At 43.9% G+C, this 19,793-nt stretch overlaps 1 protein-coding gene across 1 annotated transcript; it reads right to left on the minus strand.

The window, feature by feature from the left end:
• Positions 1 to 7,856: 7,856 nt before the first annotated feature.
• LOC109744897 (wall-associated receptor kinase 1-like) lies at positions 7,857 to 14,263 on the minus strand. Its single transcript, XM_020304035.3, has 3 exons — positions 12,368 to 14,263; positions 12,101 to 12,259; positions 7,857 to 10,267 (listed from the first exon to the last, which is right to left on the minus strand). Exons 1-3 carry the CDS (start codon positions 13,401 to 13,403, stop codon positions 9,207 to 9,209), a joined length of 2,256 nt encoding a protein of 751 aa, XP_020159624.1. The 5' UTR covers positions 13,404 to 14,263; the 3' UTR covers positions 7,857 to 9,206.
• Positions 14,264 to 19,793: the final 5,530 nt, after the last annotated feature.

The raw sequence follows: 19,793 nt of genomic DNA on the forward strand, positions 1-19,793 counted from the left end.
TTAATCTCCCGGATGACGCGGTCATTGACAGAATCCTTCAGTCGCTTCCACCAAGCTTCAAGAGCTTTGTGATGAACTACAATATGCAGGGGATGGAAAAGACCATTCCTGAGGTATATTCGATGCTGAAATCAGCGGAGGTGGAAATCAGAAAAGAACATCAAGTGTTGATGGTGAATAAAACCACTAAGTTCAAGAAGGGCAAGGGTAAGAAGAACTTCAAGAAGGACGGCAAGGGAGTTGCCGCGCCCGGTAAACCAGTTACTGGGAAGAAGCCAAAGAATGGACCCAAGCCTGAAACTGAGTGCTTTTATTGCAAGGGAAGTGGTCACTGGAAGCGGAACTGCCCCAAATACTTAGCGGACAAGAAGGCCGGCAACACCAAAGGTATATGTGATATACATGTAATTGATGTGTACCTTACCAGTACTCGTAGTAGCTCCTGGGTATTTGATACCGGTGCGGTTGCTCATATTTGTAACTCAAAACAGGAACTACGGAATAAACGGAGACTGGCGAAGGACGAGGTGACGATGCGCGTCGGGAATGGTTCCAAGGTCGATGTGATCGCCGTCAGCACGCTACCTCTGCATCTACCCACGGGATTAGTTTTAAACCTCAATAATTGTTATTTAGTGCCAGCTTTGAGCATGAACATTGTATCTAGATCTCGTTTAATTCGAGATGGCTACTCATTTAAATCCGAGAATAATGGTTGTTCTATTTATTTGAGAGATATGTTTTATGGTCATGCCCCGCTGGTCAATGGTTTATTTTTGATGAATCTCGAACGTGATGTTACACATGTTCATAGTGTGAATACCAAAAGATGTAAAGTTGATAACGATAGTCCCACATACTTATGGCACTGCCGCCTTGGTCACATCGGTGTCAAGCGCATGAAGAAGCTCCATGCAGATGGACTTTTGGAGTCTCTTGATTACGAATCATTTGACACGTGTGAACCATGCCTCATGGGTAAGATGACCAAGACTCCGTTCTCCGGAACAATGGAGCGAGCAACCAACTTATTGGAAATCATACATACCGATGTGTGCGGTCCAATGAGTGTTGAGGCTCGCGGAGGATATCGTTATGTTCTCACTCTCACTGATGATTTAAGTAGATATGGGTATGTCTACCTAATGAAACACAAGTCTGAAACCTTTAAAAAGTTCAAGGAATTTCAGAGTGAAGTTGAGAATCAACGTGACAGGAAAATAAAATTCTTACGATCAGATCGTGGTGGAGAATATTTAAGTCACGAATTTGGTACACACTTAAGGAAATGTGGAATAGTTTCACAACTCACGCCGCCTAGAACACCTCAGAGAAATGGTGTGTCCGAACGTCGTAATCGCACTCTATTGGATATGGTGCGATCTATGATGTCTCTTACCGATTTACCGCTCTCATTTTGGGGCTATGCTTTAGAGACTGCCGCATTCACTTTAAATAGGGCTCCGTCGAAATCCGTTGAGACGACACCGTATGAATTATGGTTTGGGAAGAAACCTAAGCTGTCGTTTCTAAAAGTTTGGGGATGCGATGCTTATGTCAAGAAACTTCAACCTGAAAAGCTCGAACCCAAGTCGGAAAAATGCGTCTTCATAGGATACCCTAAGGAAACTATTGGGTATACCTTCTACCTCAGATCCGAAGGCAAGATCTTCGTTGCCAAGAACGAGTCCTTTCTGGAGAAGGAGTTTCTCTCGAAAGAATTGAGTGGGAGGAAAGTGGAACTTGATGAGGTGATAGTCACCCCTTCCGTACCGGAAAGTAGCGCAGCGCGGGAAAATGTTCTTGTGGTGCCTACACCGACTGGGGAGGAAGTTAATGATGATGATCATGAAGCTTCGGATCAAGTTGCTACTGAACTTCGTAGGTCCACAAGGACACGTTCCGCACCAGAGTGGTACGGCAACCCTGTCCTGGAAATCATGTTGTTAGACAACGGTGAACCTTCGAACTATGAAGAAGTGATGGCGGGCCCGGATTCCGACAAATGGCTAGAAGCCATGAAATCCGAGATAGGATCCATGTATGAAAATGAAGTATGGACTTTGACTGACTTGCCCGATGATCGGCGAGCCATAGAAAACAAATGGATCTTTAAGAAGAAGACGGACGCGGATGGTAATGTGACCATCTATAAGGCTCGACTTGTCGCTAAGGGTTATCGACAAGTTCAAGGGGTTGACTACGATGAGACTTTCTCACCCGTAGCGAAGCTGAAGTCCGTCCGAATCATGTTAGCAATTGCCGCATACTATGATTATGAGATATGGCAGATGGACGTCAAAACGGCATTCCTTAACGGCTTCCTTAAGGAAGAGTTGTATATGATGCAGCTGGAAGGTTTTGTCGATCCTAAGAATGCTAACAAAGTATGCAAGCTCCAGCGCTCAATCTATGGGCTGGTGCAAGCATCTCGGAGTTGGAACATTCGCTTTGATGAGATGATCAAAGCGTTTGGGTTTACACAGACTTATGGAGAAGCCTGTGTTTACAAGAAAGTGAGTGGGAGCTCTGTAGCATTTCTCATATTATATGTGGATGACATACTATTGATGGGAAATGATATAGAATTCTTGGAAAGTATAAAGGCCTATTTGAATAAGTGTTTTTCAATGAAGGACCTTGGAGAAGCTGCTTATATATTAGGCATCAAGATCTATAGAGATAGATCGAGACGCCTCATTGGTCTTTCACAGAGTACATACCTTGACAAGATATTGAAGAAGTTCAATATGGATCAGTCCAAGAAGGGGTTCTTGCCTGTATTGCAAGGTGTGCAGTTGAGCACGGCTCAATGCCCGACCACGGCAGAAGATATAGAAAAGATGAGTGTCATCCCCTATGCCTCGGCCATAGGGTCTATTATGTATGCCATGCTGTGTACCAGACCTGATGTAAACCTTGCCGTAAGTTTGGTAGGAAGGTACCAAAGTAATCCCGGCATGGAACACTGGACAGCGGTCAAGAATATCCTGAAGTACCTGAAGAGGACTAAGGATATGTTTCTCGTTTATGGAGGTGACGAAGAGCTCGTCGTAAAGGGTTACGTCGACGCTAGCTTCGACACAGATCTGGATGACTCGAAGTCACAAACCGGATACGTGTATATTTTGAATGGAGGAGCAGTAAGCTGGTGCAGTTGCAAGCAAAGCGTCGTGGCGGGATCTACATGTGAAGCGGAGTACATGGCAGCCTCGGAGGCAGCACAGGAAGCAGTCTGGATGAAGGAGTTCATTACCGACCTAGGGGTGATTCCCAATGCGTCGGGTCCGATGACTCTCTTCTGTGACAACACTGGAGCTATTGCCCTTGCGAAGGAGCCCAGGTTTCACAGGAAGACCAGGCATATCAAGCGTCGCTTCAACTCCATTCGTGAAAGTGTTCAAAATGGACACATAGATATTTGTAAGGTACATACGGACCTGAATGTAGCAGATCCGTTGACTAAACCTCTCCCTAGGACAAAACATGATCAACACCAGGACGCAATGGGTGTTCGATTCATCACAATGTAACTAGATTATTGACTCTAGTGCAAGTGGGAGACTGTTGGAAATATGCCCTAGAGGCAATAATAAATGGTTATTATTATATTTCTTTGTTCATGTTAATTGTCTATTGTTCATGCTATAATTGTATTGTCCAGAAATCGTAATACATGTGTGAATGCATAGACCACCACGTGTCCCTAGTAAGCCTCTAGTTGACTAGCTCGTTGATCAACAGATAGTCATGGTTTCCTGACTATGGACATTGGATGTCATTGATAACGGGATCACATCATTAGGAGAATGATGTGATGGACAAGACCCAATCCTAAGCATAGCATAAAAGATCGTGTAGTTTCGTTTGCTAGAGCTTTTCCAATGTCAAGTATCTTTTCCTTAGACCATGAGATCGTGCAACTCCCGGATACCGTAGGAGTGCTTTGGGTGTGCCAAACGTCACAACGTAACTGGGTGACTATAAAGGTGCACTACGGGTATCTCCGAAAGTGTCTGTTGGGTTGGCACGGATCGAGACTGGGATTTGTCACTCCGTGTGACGGAGAGGTATCTCTGGGCCCACTCGGTAATGCATCATCATAATGAGCTCAATGTGACTAAGGCGTTAGTCACGGGATGATGCATTGCGGTACGAGTAAAGAGACTTGCCGGTAACGAGATTGAACAAGGTATTGGGATACCGACGATCGAATCTCGGGCAAGTAACATACCGATTGACAAAGGGAATTGCATACGGGATTGATTGAATCCTCGACACCGTGGTTCATCCGATGAGATCATCGTGGAACATGTGGGAGCCAACATGGGTATCCAGATCCCGCTGTTGATTATTGACCGGAGAGGCGTCTCGGTCATGTCTGCATGTCTCCCGAACCTGTAGGGTCTACACACTTAAGGTTCGGTGACGCTAGGGTTGTAGAGATAAGTGTATGCGGAAACCCGAAAGTTGTTCGGAGTCCCAGATAAGATCCCGAACGTCACGAGAGGTTCTGGAATGGTCCGGAGGTGAAGAATTATATATAGGAAGTCAAGTTTCGGCCACTGGGAAAGTTTCGGGGGTTACCGGTATTGTACCGGGACCACCGGAAGGGTTCCGGGGGTCCACCGGGTGGGGCCACCTATCCCGGAGGGCCCCGTGGGCTGAAGTGGGAAGGGAACCAGCCCCTAGTGGGCTGGGCGCCCCCCTATGGGCCTCCCCCCATGCGCCTAGGGTTGCAAACCCTAGGGTGGGGGGGCTTCCCACTTGCCTTGGGGGGCAAGGCACCCCCCTTGGCCGCCGCCCCCCACCCTAGATGGGTTTGGCCGGCGCCCCCCCCCCCCCCTCCCAAGGGGGCCTATATAAAGGGGGGAGGGCAGCCACATATCAGCCTTGGGCGCCTCCTTCCTCCCCTGCAACACCTCTCTCTCTCGTATAAGCTCGGCGAAGCCCTGCCGACATCCCGCTGCATCCACCACCACGCCGTCGTGCTGCTGGATCTCCATCAACTTCTCCTTCCCCCTTGCTGGATCAAGAAGGAGGAGACGTCGCTGCACCGTACGTGTGTTGAACGCGGAGGTGCCGTCCGTTCGGCACTCGGTCATCGGTGATTTGGATCACGGCGAGTACGACTCCGTCATCCACGTTCATTGGAACGCTTCCGCTCGCGATCTACAAGGGTATGTAGATGCACTCCTTTCCCCTCGTTGCTAGTATACTCCGTAGATGCATCTTGGTGAGCGTAGGAAAATTTTAAATTATGCTACGATTCCCAACACTTACCAATAGATTGAAGGTTATCCTCCCTGATATTATATCTCATAATCAAAGTGTTGTCGTCCCCGGGCGTATTATTTCAGATAATATCCTTCTTACATATGAATTAACACACTACTTGCAGAATAAAAGGAGTGGAGCATCAGGATTTGCAGCTCTAAAGTTGGACATGAGCAAGGCTTACGATCGCCTTGAATGGAATTTTGTTGAAGGAATGCTCCTGAAGCTGGGGTTTAGAAGAAGATGGGTGGACCTAGTGATGAAATGTGTAACCACGGTTAGATACCAAATCAAGGTCAACAATGAAGTCACTAACACAATTCTTCCCGGGCGGGGGCTAAGACAAGGGGACGCATTATCTCCCTATCTTTTCCTGATTTGTGTAGGAGGCTTTTCAGCAATGCTCCAAGATGCGGAAGAAAATGGAAGACTAAAAGGTATTAAAATCTGTCGCAATGCCCCAAGTGTTAGTCATCTACTATTTGCTAACGATTCTTTATTACTAGTTGAAGGAAACGAAAGGAATGCAACAGAAGTGCAGCGCATCCTTGAAGTGCATGAGAAATGCTCAGGCCAGGCAATCAACAGAGACAAATCGTCTATCCTCTTCAACAGGAACATGAAACCATGTCACAAGGAAAGGATGAAGAACATCCTTAACATCCACAAGGAGGGGTATTCAGAGAAGTACCTTGGCCTGCCAGCTTATATTCGGAAATCAAAGAGCAAAACTTTTGCGTACATAAGAGAAAGGGTTTGGAGATGAATCCAAGGCTGGAAGGAAAAAATGCTTTCGTAGGCTGGGAAAGAAATCTTAATCAAGGTCATGGCTCAAGCAACTCCAGTCTATGCAATGGCTTGTTTTGACCTTACAAATCCTTCTATGATCAATTGAGCGAGATGATCTGTAGGTATTGGTGGAGTCAAATGGATAAGGAAAACAAGATACACTGGGTGAGCTTGGAAAGATTGACAATGTCCAAACAAAATGGGGGTCTTGGGTTCAGGAATCTCCATTCGTTCAATATAGCAATGCTTGCAAGACAAGCATGGAGGTTGCTCCACAACCCAAATGCCCTTTGTGCCCGAGTATTATCTGCGAAATACTACCCAGATGGGCAAATCTTAAATGCAAAGCCTGCAAGGGGAATGTCATATACATGGAGGAGCATATTAAAAGGGGTCAATCTGCTAAATAAAGGCATAATATGGAGAGTGGGGAATGGCAAATCTATTAACATATGGAACGATCCACGGATCCCAAGAGGAATATCAAGAAGGGTCATATCAAGGAAGGGCAACAATCTAATCATGCACGTCGAAGAGCTCATAAATCCAGTAACTAACACTTGGGACCTAGACCTACTGAACCAATCAATGGTAAGCGAAGATGTACAAGTTATACTCAGGATCCCAATTCATGAGCAGCTAGATGACTTCCCAGCATGGCACTATGATAAGAAAGGACTTTTCTCAGTCAAATCTGCATACAAAGTAGCACGGGATTGTGAAGCGCATGAATCTGTGAAAGGGCTACCTGAATGCTCCAGTCCAGTGGGAAACACATGTGGTTTCGAATGGAAGAGACTATGGTCACTCCCTCTGCCTAACAAGATTCTGCACTTCCTATGGAGAGTGGCCACCAACAGTTTACCATTGAGGATGAAACTGAAACAAAGAGGTATGAATATTGATACCAGATGCCCACTTTATTTTAGATTAAATGAAGATGGAGGCCACATTTTTTGCAAATAAAAATTAGTTAAACCAATCTGGAGAGGACTTCAAATGGAGGACACGAGAGAGTTAATTGCTGGATGCCCAAGCGACCCATCTCTCCTACAGGAAATATTCAATCTAAACGAAGACAAGAGGCTCGCAGCTTGTTGTTTGCTCTGGATCTGGTGGGCGGAAAGGAATAAAGCAAACCGGGAAGAAAAACTAAGAACATGAGATGAGAGAATTACCTCTGTCAGAGTTCATGTTTTGGAATACAAGAACATGCAGGTAAAGAAACTAACACCAAGTAATAAGATGCAACTGCAATGGTCTCGACCGATGCATAATTTTTTAAAGATCAATATAGATGGGGCTTTTAGGCATCAATCCTTCTCAGGTGGTTGGGGCTTTATAGTCAGGAATGATCGAGGAGTAGCGGTGGCAGCTGGACAAGGTCATCTTCAAGCTGAACCTCGAGCTCTTCTCCAAGCGGTGCAAATCACCTCATCAATGGGGTGTAATCAGGTGATTTTGAAAATAGATTTGACTGTACTGAAGAATGCTATTACATCAAGCGATTATGATCTAGCGCCCCTAGGTGTTCTATTTAGAGAAATAAAAGCCATGTTATGTGTTAGTTTTGAAAACTTTAGAATATCTGTTGTAACAAGATCATGTAATGTTGTAGCTCATGAACTAACTGCGCGTGACGCTCTGTTACGGGATGGCGATCGTGAGGTCTGGATTGTCCATCTACCGCAGTTTGTACTAAACCTGTGTGCTGGTGATATGCCCAGCACACCAGTTTAATGGAATACATCTGTGTTCCTTTCACAAAAAAAAAGAAAAAAAAACACCGCGTCCGCATCCGAACGGGATCCCTTCGGTGGTCGCCGCCTAGCGGAGACTCCTCCACGCGCCACGCCGTCGCCGTCCGCCAAGGTGCTGACCGCCGTTGTCCCTCCAGTACGCCTAGGCCCCTCCTCCCTCCCGACTAGTCTTCACCGCGGCGGCGTACCATAGCCGGCCATGCCTTAGCTCAGCTCCAGGTCTCCCGAGCCACGACCGCAGAAATCGCGCAATGTACGTTCCGGCTCCCCAGTCCTCTTCCATTTGATGCTGCCCGTGCCCCTGTTCTTGCTATTCTTTTGAAATTGATGATTGAATGTGATGAATCGATTAGACTATGGCTGCTCGGCGTGCTGTGTCTTTGCCTCTGTCTGCTGCTGCATCTGTGTGCTACTGCTACTTATGTCTGCTTTACTGTACTGCCTGTCTCTTATCCGCGTTTTCATGTTCCTTTCGTTATCTTCTTGTGTCATGTTAATCCTGTTCATGTGTGGTGTTATACTGTCAAAATCCGTGCTCAATCTCTGTCAAAACGCTTTCGAATGTGCCTCCTGTGCATGATGCACATCCAGATTCAGTTAAACCGGAAACTGAACCAAATTAGCGGTTTTCAGATTCTGAGTGCAAATTATCGGTTTTCCAATTTTCACTAACTGAGCTTGGTATAAACCGGAATTTTCGGTTAGAAGGATGTGTGGCTTCTAAGGCCATGTCACAGCCCTGACGATGAGCGCTATGGATTAGAATCCTGGCCGTTTTTGCCTGTGAGAGAATTTCCTGGGGCCTCCCAGGTCCCAGCCAGCGCTGCTAGACTTGGCTAATACTCTTAATGTAGTACTCCCTCTGTCCCAAAATAAATGACTCAACTTTGCACTAGCTTTAGTACAAAGCTAGTGCAAAGTTGGGTCACTTATTTTGGGACGGAGGGAGTAGTTTTTTGTCTGTAGTTTTTCTTAACTTCTTCTATCAATGAAATGATACGCAAACTTTGTGTATTCACGAAAAAAAAAAATCCGACTACTAGTACACTTGCTGAGTTAGTATTAAGTAAAGGTATGATTGAGACTTGAGAGTGACACCTCAGTTATTACTGTCTTGCCAGTATTCTTTGATTCACATCATGATAAATATATATTTGTCTAAAATACTTACCATTGATGGCTGCTACAACCCTTACACTTGTGGGTACAAACTATTACGTCCGAATTTCAAATCTGGGCACTTGTATAACTAGTGTTGATGTACTTCAAATATAGGAGCAGTGGTCTGTACTTCGTCTTAACAATCAAAACTAAAAGTTTATGAATGTAACCATTACATAACAAGATCAAATATGCATAGTATTAGCATTTGTAGGTTCTTCATTCTCCCCAAGACTTGAGCAAAGCAACATCATCCGGCGCAGGACCGAGATCTGCCTGGTAGTTTCTCCCTTGTCCATTCTGCACACCTTGACCAATAATTTCGAGGAGACGATGCTCTACTTGTTTCATATCTAGGCGTTCTTCGGGATTAAGTTTTACACACTCCATGGCAACTCCACTGACCATTTCCAAGAGTTTAATATCCACCTCACTTGTGATATCATTGTCAATCAAGTTTCTTACTCTTTTGTCTAGATACGCTTCGACAAAGCTTGTAACATAGTTCCTCTTGTTAGAGTATGTTGCGGGCCTCCTCGTGATAAGCTCTATAAGAACAACCCCAAAGCTGTAGACATCACTCTTCTGTGTAACAATCCCCTGGTCCATATATATCGGATCTATGTAACTCATGTCCCCGACGACACGTTCAGTCTTCTCGGACTTTCCTCCTGCGAGCAACCTCGAGGTACCAAAGTCTGAGACTTTAGGGCAGAAATTTTCATCAAGAAGAATATTGGCAGATTTAACATCACCATGACGGATTGTACTCTCCCCTGCTGAATGCATGTATGTTAGTCCTTCAGCTGACCCAACAGCAATTTGTAGGCGCATATCTACCGGTATGATATGTACACGCCTCAATCCAAATAGAGCATCATATAGACTCCCTCTTGATACATATTCGTATACCAACATTGGAACATCCAGCTCTAAGCAACAACCTAGGAGCCTTGCAATGTTCTTGTGTCTCATCTCAGATTGTACTATAACTTCGCCAGTGAATTCTGCCTTCATATTCTTGTCAACTTTGATGGACCTCTTTATAGCCACTTGTTGTTTATTTTCTAGAGTCCCCATATAAACCTTCCCGAAGTTTCCTTCTCCAATGACACGATTGTAGTTATTTGTAATTTGTTTCATTTCTTTCCTTCTATATATCTTTATGTTCTTTACACCTTTTAGTACTGGTCCACCATTTTGTTCATAGAACCTCTTGAGTGTCAGGAGTTGACGGGCCATAACCATGACGACAAGTACAACAATACAAGCAGCAAGGCCTACACATGATAGAGCAGTGACATGTTTTTGTTAAACTATGTTCAACATTTAATACATTTCTCAAACGTAACATGTTAATTAATTAATAGAAGGATTAACTTGACATGATATTTGTCCATAATTACATTCATTTAATAATAATACATAAACTAATCGTAATAAAGTGCATACACAATAAGTAAGCTGAACTTTGAAGTTGCATGATGACTTTTAAACATAAAGCAATCAGATGCACACAAATTTATCAATGTCAAGCTAGAACCAGAATGTCAGCAAAGATGCGACAGATGTCCAGATGGCCATGGATAAGAAGATGCCAACATCAAACACTTATGGAAGACCCTCGTCAAGATTTTTAAGACACAACATGATACCCAGGGTGTTCGACGAATTGCTTACTTTGCTAAAACTTGAACTCTAAGAGAAGGATTTCTCTCGGCAATAATTAAAAAAATTGTGTTTCGATGAATGCACAGGACATATAACTCGAGTAGAAGGAATACACAGGGCTTTGGGTAAATACACTTGAAAAATGTTAGCAACATTGTGGGCTCCAAAACGGATGGCAGCCCCCAATTGTTAGCTATCCACTAGGATTTTGTTTGGTGGATTTACACATCTAAACCTATTTTTCATGAGTTTAATAACTGATGTTTGTTTGTTATTGAAATGTCTCTGTGTTTTGTAGTTCTGCTGAAATTGTCTTTTTTTGCAATTCATTATGAGGTATGGTCTTTAAGCGTTTGCTTTTAGATAGCTCAGGAAAGGCAGTTAATCCATTATTTTTCTATACGTGGTTGACTTCACATGCTGTCTTTTTATGTTGAACGAGGCAATGAGCTAAAGTGCTATACTACTACTCCCTCCGTCTCAAAATAAGTGTCTCAACTTTGTACTAACTTTAATACAAAGTTTTTTTTTTTGAGGAACCGGCAGGAGCACTGCCTTTTCTTATAGAAGGAAAACAGAAGCGCAATTTGCAGGGGAGCGCACGTTTTTAGGAAACATGGCAAAAAAAATGGCCCATATGCATGCATGAACCATGTAAAACCTAGCACATACTCAGCCTATGCCGACAGATGGCAAGGCCCCAACGAAAGCCATATCCCGTTGCTTAATGGCCTCGAAAGCTAGTAGAGCAACCTCGCGATGAGTCATCCGTTGTCCTGTGAAAACGCGTCTGTTCCTCTCTTTCCAGATAGCCCAAATTGTGTAGATGATCCTACCGCTCCTCCGTCTCCGCACTTGGGATGGCTCATCTACTAGCACCTTGTCCCACCAGTCAGAAACAATGCCTGGCTCAGGCAAGAAACCTGAGATGGCGAGACCCTCTTGACACTTATTTTGGGACGGAGGGAGTATTAGTTTAGTAATGGGAAAATTAGTATAGATGTTTCCACAGTATGATGCTAAGCTAGCAACTCATGGCTCATCCATTATACATATGGATATGGTGCAGATTAATCACCATACACATAGTGGTAGTTTGAGATTAATAAAGAAAGGCACTCCTCTACTTCTGTGTGTAGTTCTTCCTGTTTGTAGGGGTCATCCCAAGACGCCGCACACCCTTCTCACCGGACTCGCCAACAAAGTTGTGCGACATAAAGGATTTGCATCTAACATGTTGGTCTGGACACCTGGTTAATTAATTGAACTTCTATTATCTCATACTGGTCCAAACTACAACTAATGGTAAAAGTACATGGTCTGGTTTTATTTGGATTTCTAAAATCTGGTGCAAGCTACAATTTGGGTAGCAATATATACTTGGTTATCAATGTAGATTCACTCATTTCAATGCATAACCAGTGTGCTAGGTCAGTGCTTACCCACAATCACCTTTGCTGGCAGAGGGAAATTTTCCACGCAGTGTCCGGTTTTGCCATTCATTCCAGATTTGCATGGACAGTCATAGCCTTCCAGCCTGTTGCTGCAGATCCCGCCATTCCAGCAAGGATACGAATCAGGGAGCTTGCATTCATCTATGTCTTGGAAGGATAAAATTAAAGGAATTAATTATGTTAAACATAGGAATACCAATTATATGTTAAACATAGGAATACCAATTATAAAGTTATACTTCAAATAGTATATACCAAGGCATCCACCAATGATGTATGGGTTGCCATCGTAATGCTCCAAGCACTTGCAGACATAGTCATCGCCTCTGGTGGTGTTGACACAAGTGCTGTTGCCGCTGATGCACGCATAGCCCTGAGGTTTCTGCTGTCCTTCCGGTGGACATGAACCAAGGTTCCTGATGGCGAACTCCAGCACAACGGGTACACCCCTGGGGTATAACAGCTCGCGGCCATACAAGTCGTGCACAGAGAAGTTGTACCAGGATTTCTCCACCAGCATGCCATAGAAGCACGGATTGGTTTGCCACAGTAGGTTGAGCCGGGGCATGAACGAGACTCCAAACTCAGTCACATTCAGGGGCAAGGCAGCTTGACAGCATCCCAACCCGGAGCATGTACCGTTACCGTCTGTCGCGTACTTGAGCTTCCCCATGAGGTTGGAAAGGCAGGACGGCATGTACGCTTTCATCTCATTCCCCGTCTCCCCGGTTGAGGTCATCATCATGGACTCGACGTTGGAGCCGACACCGATGAGAACATTTCTCATCGCCGACAGGAGGAACGGGCCCTCGTCACCCAAGTTTGTGTATTGGAACTTGGCACGGAAATGTGTACTATTTGTGCTGCAGGCGGAGCTGACCGCCCTGTATGCCCGGGCCTCGTTGTGAGCAACTGATATGTCCATGAGTTCCACGGCGTTCTTCATCACAAAGGAAGCAGTGACGTTGCGGGCGGTGAACCTGTGGTTCAGAGCACTCACCACCTGGACTGGCCCGCTCTCGTTGTACGCAAGGAACAGGCGGGGGCGACCGGACGAGGAGGTGTTGCAGATGACCTCGAAGCCAGGAAGGAAGCACCTGGGCTTCCCCATGCCGAAGGGGAAGGGAATGCTGATGTTGCCGCACATGTCCTGGCAGCGCGGACGTGCCACTACCGCCTGCTGCTGCTGCTGCTGCTCTTCTAGTCCTCGTTGTTCCGCAATCGCAGACAAGATCAAGAACGCCGCTGCTGCTGCAAGGAGATATGGCAGCAGCTGGGAGGGTATTGCCATGGTGCACTACTTCTGCTTGGCTAACGAGCTCTCTGTGGATTATTGTGCGCCTGCGCTTGCTACTTGCTAGCCACCCCGGGGCCAGGTACGTCTATATGTGCTAATCTGTAACTAGCAGTTGTTAGCTTGCTCTTATCTCTGAGGTTGGGTTGGGTTTTCTTAAGCACTCTGACAGATCATAGCTGGTGTCATACCATACCAGTCGTATACGCCACAATGTGCTCTGACAGAATATGTATAAGCTATTGCTGGAACAGGTCTTTGCATGTTACTAGTATTTGATTTCGTCGAGAGGGATGGCACAGCCACATAAACTTTCTTTCTCGTTTTTTATGAACAGCAGCAACCCAGGACCTGGCAAAGTCGTCGGCATCTCATGAAAGAATGATTCTGATCATTACGGACAAAAACATATTTATACTGCTGTCATGCGTAGATAGATGATGTAACAGGATACCCGCAATCACACTTTTAAATTTCACTTCCATATGGAAACCACCTTCGGTTGGTTGACTATAGTAGTAGTAGAGGTCGTTATACACTTAACCTATCAGGAATTCAGGATGAAACCTAACATTATATTTGTCTCTGATATTTTTTTCGTCTTGTAGATACCGATGCGTCTTTAGTGATCATTATTCTTCAAGCCCTTCAACTCCAGCATTCATGAGCAATGTGTAGATGTGGATGATGGTGTGTGTGTGTGTGTGTGTGTTCGCACGCATCTACAATGTATTTGACATTTCTCAAAAAATTGACTTGTACCTCCGTTCCATATTAGTTGTCGCTTATTTAGTTGACATGTGTTTTCATGTATATCTTCTCATACATCTTTTTTACATATCTAAAACCTTTCTAATATACGTTTACCATTTTTAAATACGCAATATCACATTTTTCTCAAAAACTTGTTGTAAACATCCTGTTCGAATAGGTGTTCAACATTTTTTCAAATACACATTCAACCATTTTTTTTTGCATGATACGAAATATTTTTTGGAACAATGCGAACATTTTTTTCACATAGTATAAACAATTCCTTAAAATTATCACAAACATTTGTTTTGAAATGTACGAACATTTTTCCTAATGTAGCGTAATTTTTTTCTGATGGTACAATTATTTTTTCCAATTACACAATGATTTTTTATCATATAACATTTTTCTAAATGTCCATGCTTTTTCTGGATGTTAGACACAGTTTCTAAAAGAGGTGTAAACATTTTACGCTGCATTTACATTTCTTTTACACTGCATTCACTATATTTGCTTTCATGATATATGTATTTTGTTTTTTTAATAAATATAAAAAAAGCATGCCGAAAGTATGACAAGACCATGTCATAACTGGGCTAGCTGCGGGCGACGCTCACGTACAGCTCGCTTCAGGCGGCACATAGCCGGCTATTTGTATTTTGTACATTGCGCGTTGGACAGGGAGCAAACTCAGACGCCGGCGCACTCTATTCGACCGGCTCACTTACTAGGTTGCCCTTTTCTCCTGGCATGAAATTAGTTTTTAATTTTTTGAAAAATCTAGACTGGTTCGAGTCGGTTTTAATATCGCTAGTCTAGCATTTCTTTTTAAATCGAGATTAAAAATGTTCATAAATTCCAAAAAGTTTGCAAATATGCTCGTGGACTGAAAAAATTTATCTGAAGTTTAAAAAATGTTTGGCGTTTAAAAAATGTTCACGAACACAATAATTGGTCACAAAGTTAAGAAAAGGTTCATCAATTCAAAAAGTGTTCGCGAAATTAAAATATTGATCCCAGAATTGGAAAAATATTCGTGAATTCAAAAAAATCATGAATTTTAAATAAATGTAATGAATTTGAAAATATTCGCCAATTAAGAAAAATGTTCCCGATATGCAAAAAGTGCTCAAGGGTTCAAAAATAAATCATGAATTTCAAATTTTCTTATGAATTCAGAAATTTTACGAATTTCAAGAGAAATTCTAATATTAAAAATTAATTGAAAAAATTGAATTTTGGAAGTAAAAATAGAAAAAGTAAAAGTAAGGAAGAAGAAGAAAATCTAAATATAAAAAGAAAAGAAAGAACGAAAATGGAAAACCAGAAAGAAAAAACATAGGATAAAATGTTGGGGCAGCGTAGGGGGTGTGATTCCTCGTTATTCCCTGGCCTATGAGCTAAATAGGATCGCCATTGGCTACCTCGCGAAATGAGCATAGTTTAGATGGTTAGGTTCTTATGGTAGAATCAGCCCACTCAAGTCGTAGACTTGGCACCGGTGTTCGTATTTTCCCTAAATTTTATTCCAGTCTTTCAGGCGATGTTCGTTCAACAGGAGGAGATGTTCTCGTCGACTACGAATGCATCCCTAGTGAGTTCATCAATCTCAACATATTGTTTGGCTCAGTATATCAAAGTTGCTCATAGGGGTATGGTGTGTGCGTGTGTGTTTAGATGTCATTGTATGTATGTGCATGTGGGCATCTGCGTTTGTACCATGTTTTATTTTTTTTAACCTTTCATTGCAACAAATCGTTGTCGTGTCTCATCATGGTCGATGTGTTCCGTAGCGTGTTGGATTTTGGGTATGGTCGTATTTTTAGGATGCGTTCGGTGATAATTTACTTTTATTCATATTTTGCGGAGGGGCGTTTTGGCTCCCCGGCTCATCTGAGCCCGGGAGTGAGCAGTAAATTTGCCAAAAATAGTTTAAAAATCCAAAAAAAATTGATGAAAGATACTTTAGTCCGTGATGTCCATGCAAAAAATCAGCGTATTTGAACATGTGACGAACTCTCGGCAAAAAAGACAAATTTGCGGTTTGTGAAAAAGTTTATTGTTTTGCACTGTACGGACCCCCGATTTTGTTTTTTACTGAGAGTTATTCAGATGTGTGAATGAGTTGAAACTTGCACGAACATCAAGTATCTTTCACCACAAAAAAATCGTTTTTTTTTCTAGTATTTTTTTGGATTTACTGTTCACACGGGGTGTAGATGAGCTCGGAGCCAAATTGGATATTAGATATTTTACCATTTACCGTAATGTCGTCCTTGTGAGATGGTTTTCCAGCCGGTGTCTGTGCACAAAGGAGACCGCTTGTAGCAAGTTTTCAAAGCGCCTAAAATTTCATTAATTGCTAATAAAGGCCATTTAGGTCAAATTATATGTACAGAGATTCTTCTAGCTTTGCCTTGATATTTTTGTCTATGTTTGGCTAGCTGAGTCCACTGCATCTTACTGTTTGGCTGGAATTGTATTCCCACATGATAGCTGCGCGTCCTAACCTTATGTTGTCATTGTACTAAAGGAAAACCGGTTCAAATTTTGTTTACGTTGTCACTCATCATGTTTAATTTGAATGAAAATGGAGCTGGGCTCACCCCTATTATGATGCTGACTCCCCACGCTCTCGACCTGGCAAGAACAGAAGAGAGACCATAATTCGCGGAGGACACTGCCAACAATAGAGATACGACAAATCGAGAAAGCATAGATATTTCCAACGGAGTAAAGTAATACAGGGTTCCTCTGGATATGGCAATGTGCCCCTCCGCCGAGTTCCTTGTCCAACCCCACCGCACTACGACCTCGTCGCCCCTGCCATTTTAAAACTTCGACTCGTATGTCCTTGCACCACAAAACTCCCTCCCTCTATGCAAGACATGCTCAAATCTTTGCAGTCTTCAATGTACAACTTCGACTGACAATATGTACTTCTGCAGAGGTATTTGTGTTGTAAAATATTTTTTCTCTATGTACTTGTTTGTAGACATAGTACAGGCGAAAATCATAGTCAAAAATTGAACATGCTGTTCACCGTGAAATGGCCCTTACGATTCTGGAAAAAGGAGTAATAAATAATTGGTTAATGTCATATTCTATTTATTTTTAACACAATGCAACCCCTGATGCTCACATACACTTATCCGCATGTCACACATACACAAATCCTATCCGTATGATCACCTCCGAGATACTGAATCGGCACAACATCTTGAGATTGACGAAGTCACCATAGCCGCCTAGTAGTCAACGAAAACGTCTCCTTCAACTAAATAAACATAGTTGAAAAGTCTAGAATAAATCCAGAAAAAACGAATACCAGAGCCAAGAACATAAACACACACTCAACTCGCCTATACTCTGAGTAGTTTATTTTCTACATGCATCCCGTGACCAAAGGATTTTGCCCCTGTACACATCGGCAAGGACTGGTCAAACATGCAGCCAGCTATGTATTGAGGCCTCTTCCAATGCATGGGTGCTTAGATGAGGTGCTAAGTGCATTTAAAATCTTAACAACTAGTCTCCATAATGCATGGGTGCTTAGCTTTGGTAGCTAAGCTTCCTTCATGAAATTGTTTAATAATTAAACTCCCTCATGTATTGGTTGATAGTCTTTTTACATAGGTTCACGTGCTTAGCATCGTTTCTTCCCGGGATCACCATAATGCCCTCTCTCCTCTTTAATTGCCTTGCCACATCACTTTTTTGCCTATGTGACATCCTTAGCACCTGTTGAAATGATCGATATAGTTGACTAGAGGGGGGGTGAATAGGCAACTAACAATTTTTAGCTTTTCTTTACCAATTTAAACTTTGCATCAAAGTAAGTTGTCTAGATATGCAACTAGGTGAGCAACCTATATGATGCAACAACAATAAGCATACACGCAAGCAAGAGATAAAGCACAAATAAGTTTGCACAAGTAAAGGCACGAGATAACCAAGAGTGGAGCCGGTGAAGACGAGGATGTGTTACCGAAGTTCCTTCCCTTTGAGAGGAAGTACGTCTCCGTTGGAGCGGTGTGGAGGCACAATGCTCCCAAAGAAGCCACTAGGGCCACCGTATTCTCCTCACGCCCTCACACAATGCGAGATGCCGTGAATCCACTATTGGTGCCCTTGGAGGCGGCGACCGAACCTTTACAAACAAGGTTGGGGCAATCTCCACAACTTAATTGGAGGCTCCCAACGATACCACGAAGCTTCACCACAATGGACTATGGCTCCGCGGTGACCTCAACCGTCTAGGGTGCTCAAACACCCAAGGGTAACAAGATCCACAAGGGATTAGTGGGGGGATTCAAATTTCTCTTGGTGGAAGTGTAGATCGGGGCCTTCTCAACCAATCCCTAGAGAATCAACAAGTTTGGTCGGCTAGGGAAGGAGATCGGGCGAAAATGGAGCTTGGAGCAACAATGGAGCTTAGAGGTGAAAGAGGTGGTCAACTAGAGGAAGAAGACACCCCTTATATAGTGGAAGAACAAATCCAACCATTATCCACCAACTCAGCCTGCGCAGCGCGGTACTACCACACCTGAGGTGCGGTACTACCGCAGGGGCACGCGGTACTACCGCAGAGCCCCGCGGTACTACCGCCCACGCAGCAGAGACCAGAACAGCCACACATGCACTAAGGCAGAGGGCGGTAGTACTGCTGGCGCGGTACTACCGCTCCCCCTTGCGGTACTACCGCAAGGCAGGGGCTGTCCAGGGATGGGAAGGCATGGATATAAAAAATTACATCCGTGGCTACTTCCGCAGAGTTGGAGTCGATGCAAAAACCCGACGCCGTAGTACCGTAAGTCAGCCGCGGTACTACCGCGTGAGGCGCGGATGTAAAAAATTACATCCGCCCCTTACTGCTGCGTACTTGCAGAACTAAGCAGGGACCACGGTACTACCGCTTACTAGAAGCGGTACTACCGTGGGACCTTGCGGTACTACCGCACCAGCGGGCGGTACTACCGCAAGGTCCTGCGGTACTACCGCTCTAACGAGCAGTACTACCGCACCCCCCTAGTTCGGCAAACAAGAGCAATATTTGCATAGACAAGGAAAACATAGGATGCTCCGAAGGCTAGAGGAAAGGAGGTGCAAAGGAAGATGTGTACGTGATGAATCCACCCAACTTTTCCAACGCGGACCCCCTCTTAATAGTACGGCTTCCCTACGACTCAATACCACCGAAAAGAACCGAAGAGAAACGCCGTCTTCTATAGCCTTCGAGGGGAACCCAATCATCTTGTGCCTAGTCAATATATCTGAAATATTCGATGCACATGATTAGTCCGCAAAAGCATTGTCATCAATCACCAAAACCAACTAAGGGATAAGAATGCCCTTACAATCTCCCCCTTTTTGGTGGATTGATGACAACACGGGATTTGCACGAGGGTATAACGCAAAGAGCAAGGGCAAACCCCAAGTCTCTAAAATATAGACGGGCTCCCCCTAGATGTGTGTTATCTCGATGAGTGCTTTGGACTGCACGGCACACATACTAGGATCAACACTCCCCCTATATTTTACAGACATGGCAAATCTTGCAATAAGGCTAAAGCTAAGCAAGATAGACAGGAGCATAATGTAATAAGCACAAGATAGAATAAGCTCACTACGGTA

Source organism: Aegilops tauschii, chromosome 6 (genome assembly GCF_002575655.3).
Source record: "Aegilops tauschii subsp. strangulata cultivar AL8/78 chromosome 6, Aet v6.0, whole genome shotgun sequence".
In the NCBI taxonomy this organism is placed as follows: Eukaryota; Viridiplantae; Streptophyta; class Magnoliopsida; order Poales; family Poaceae; genus Aegilops; species Aegilops tauschii.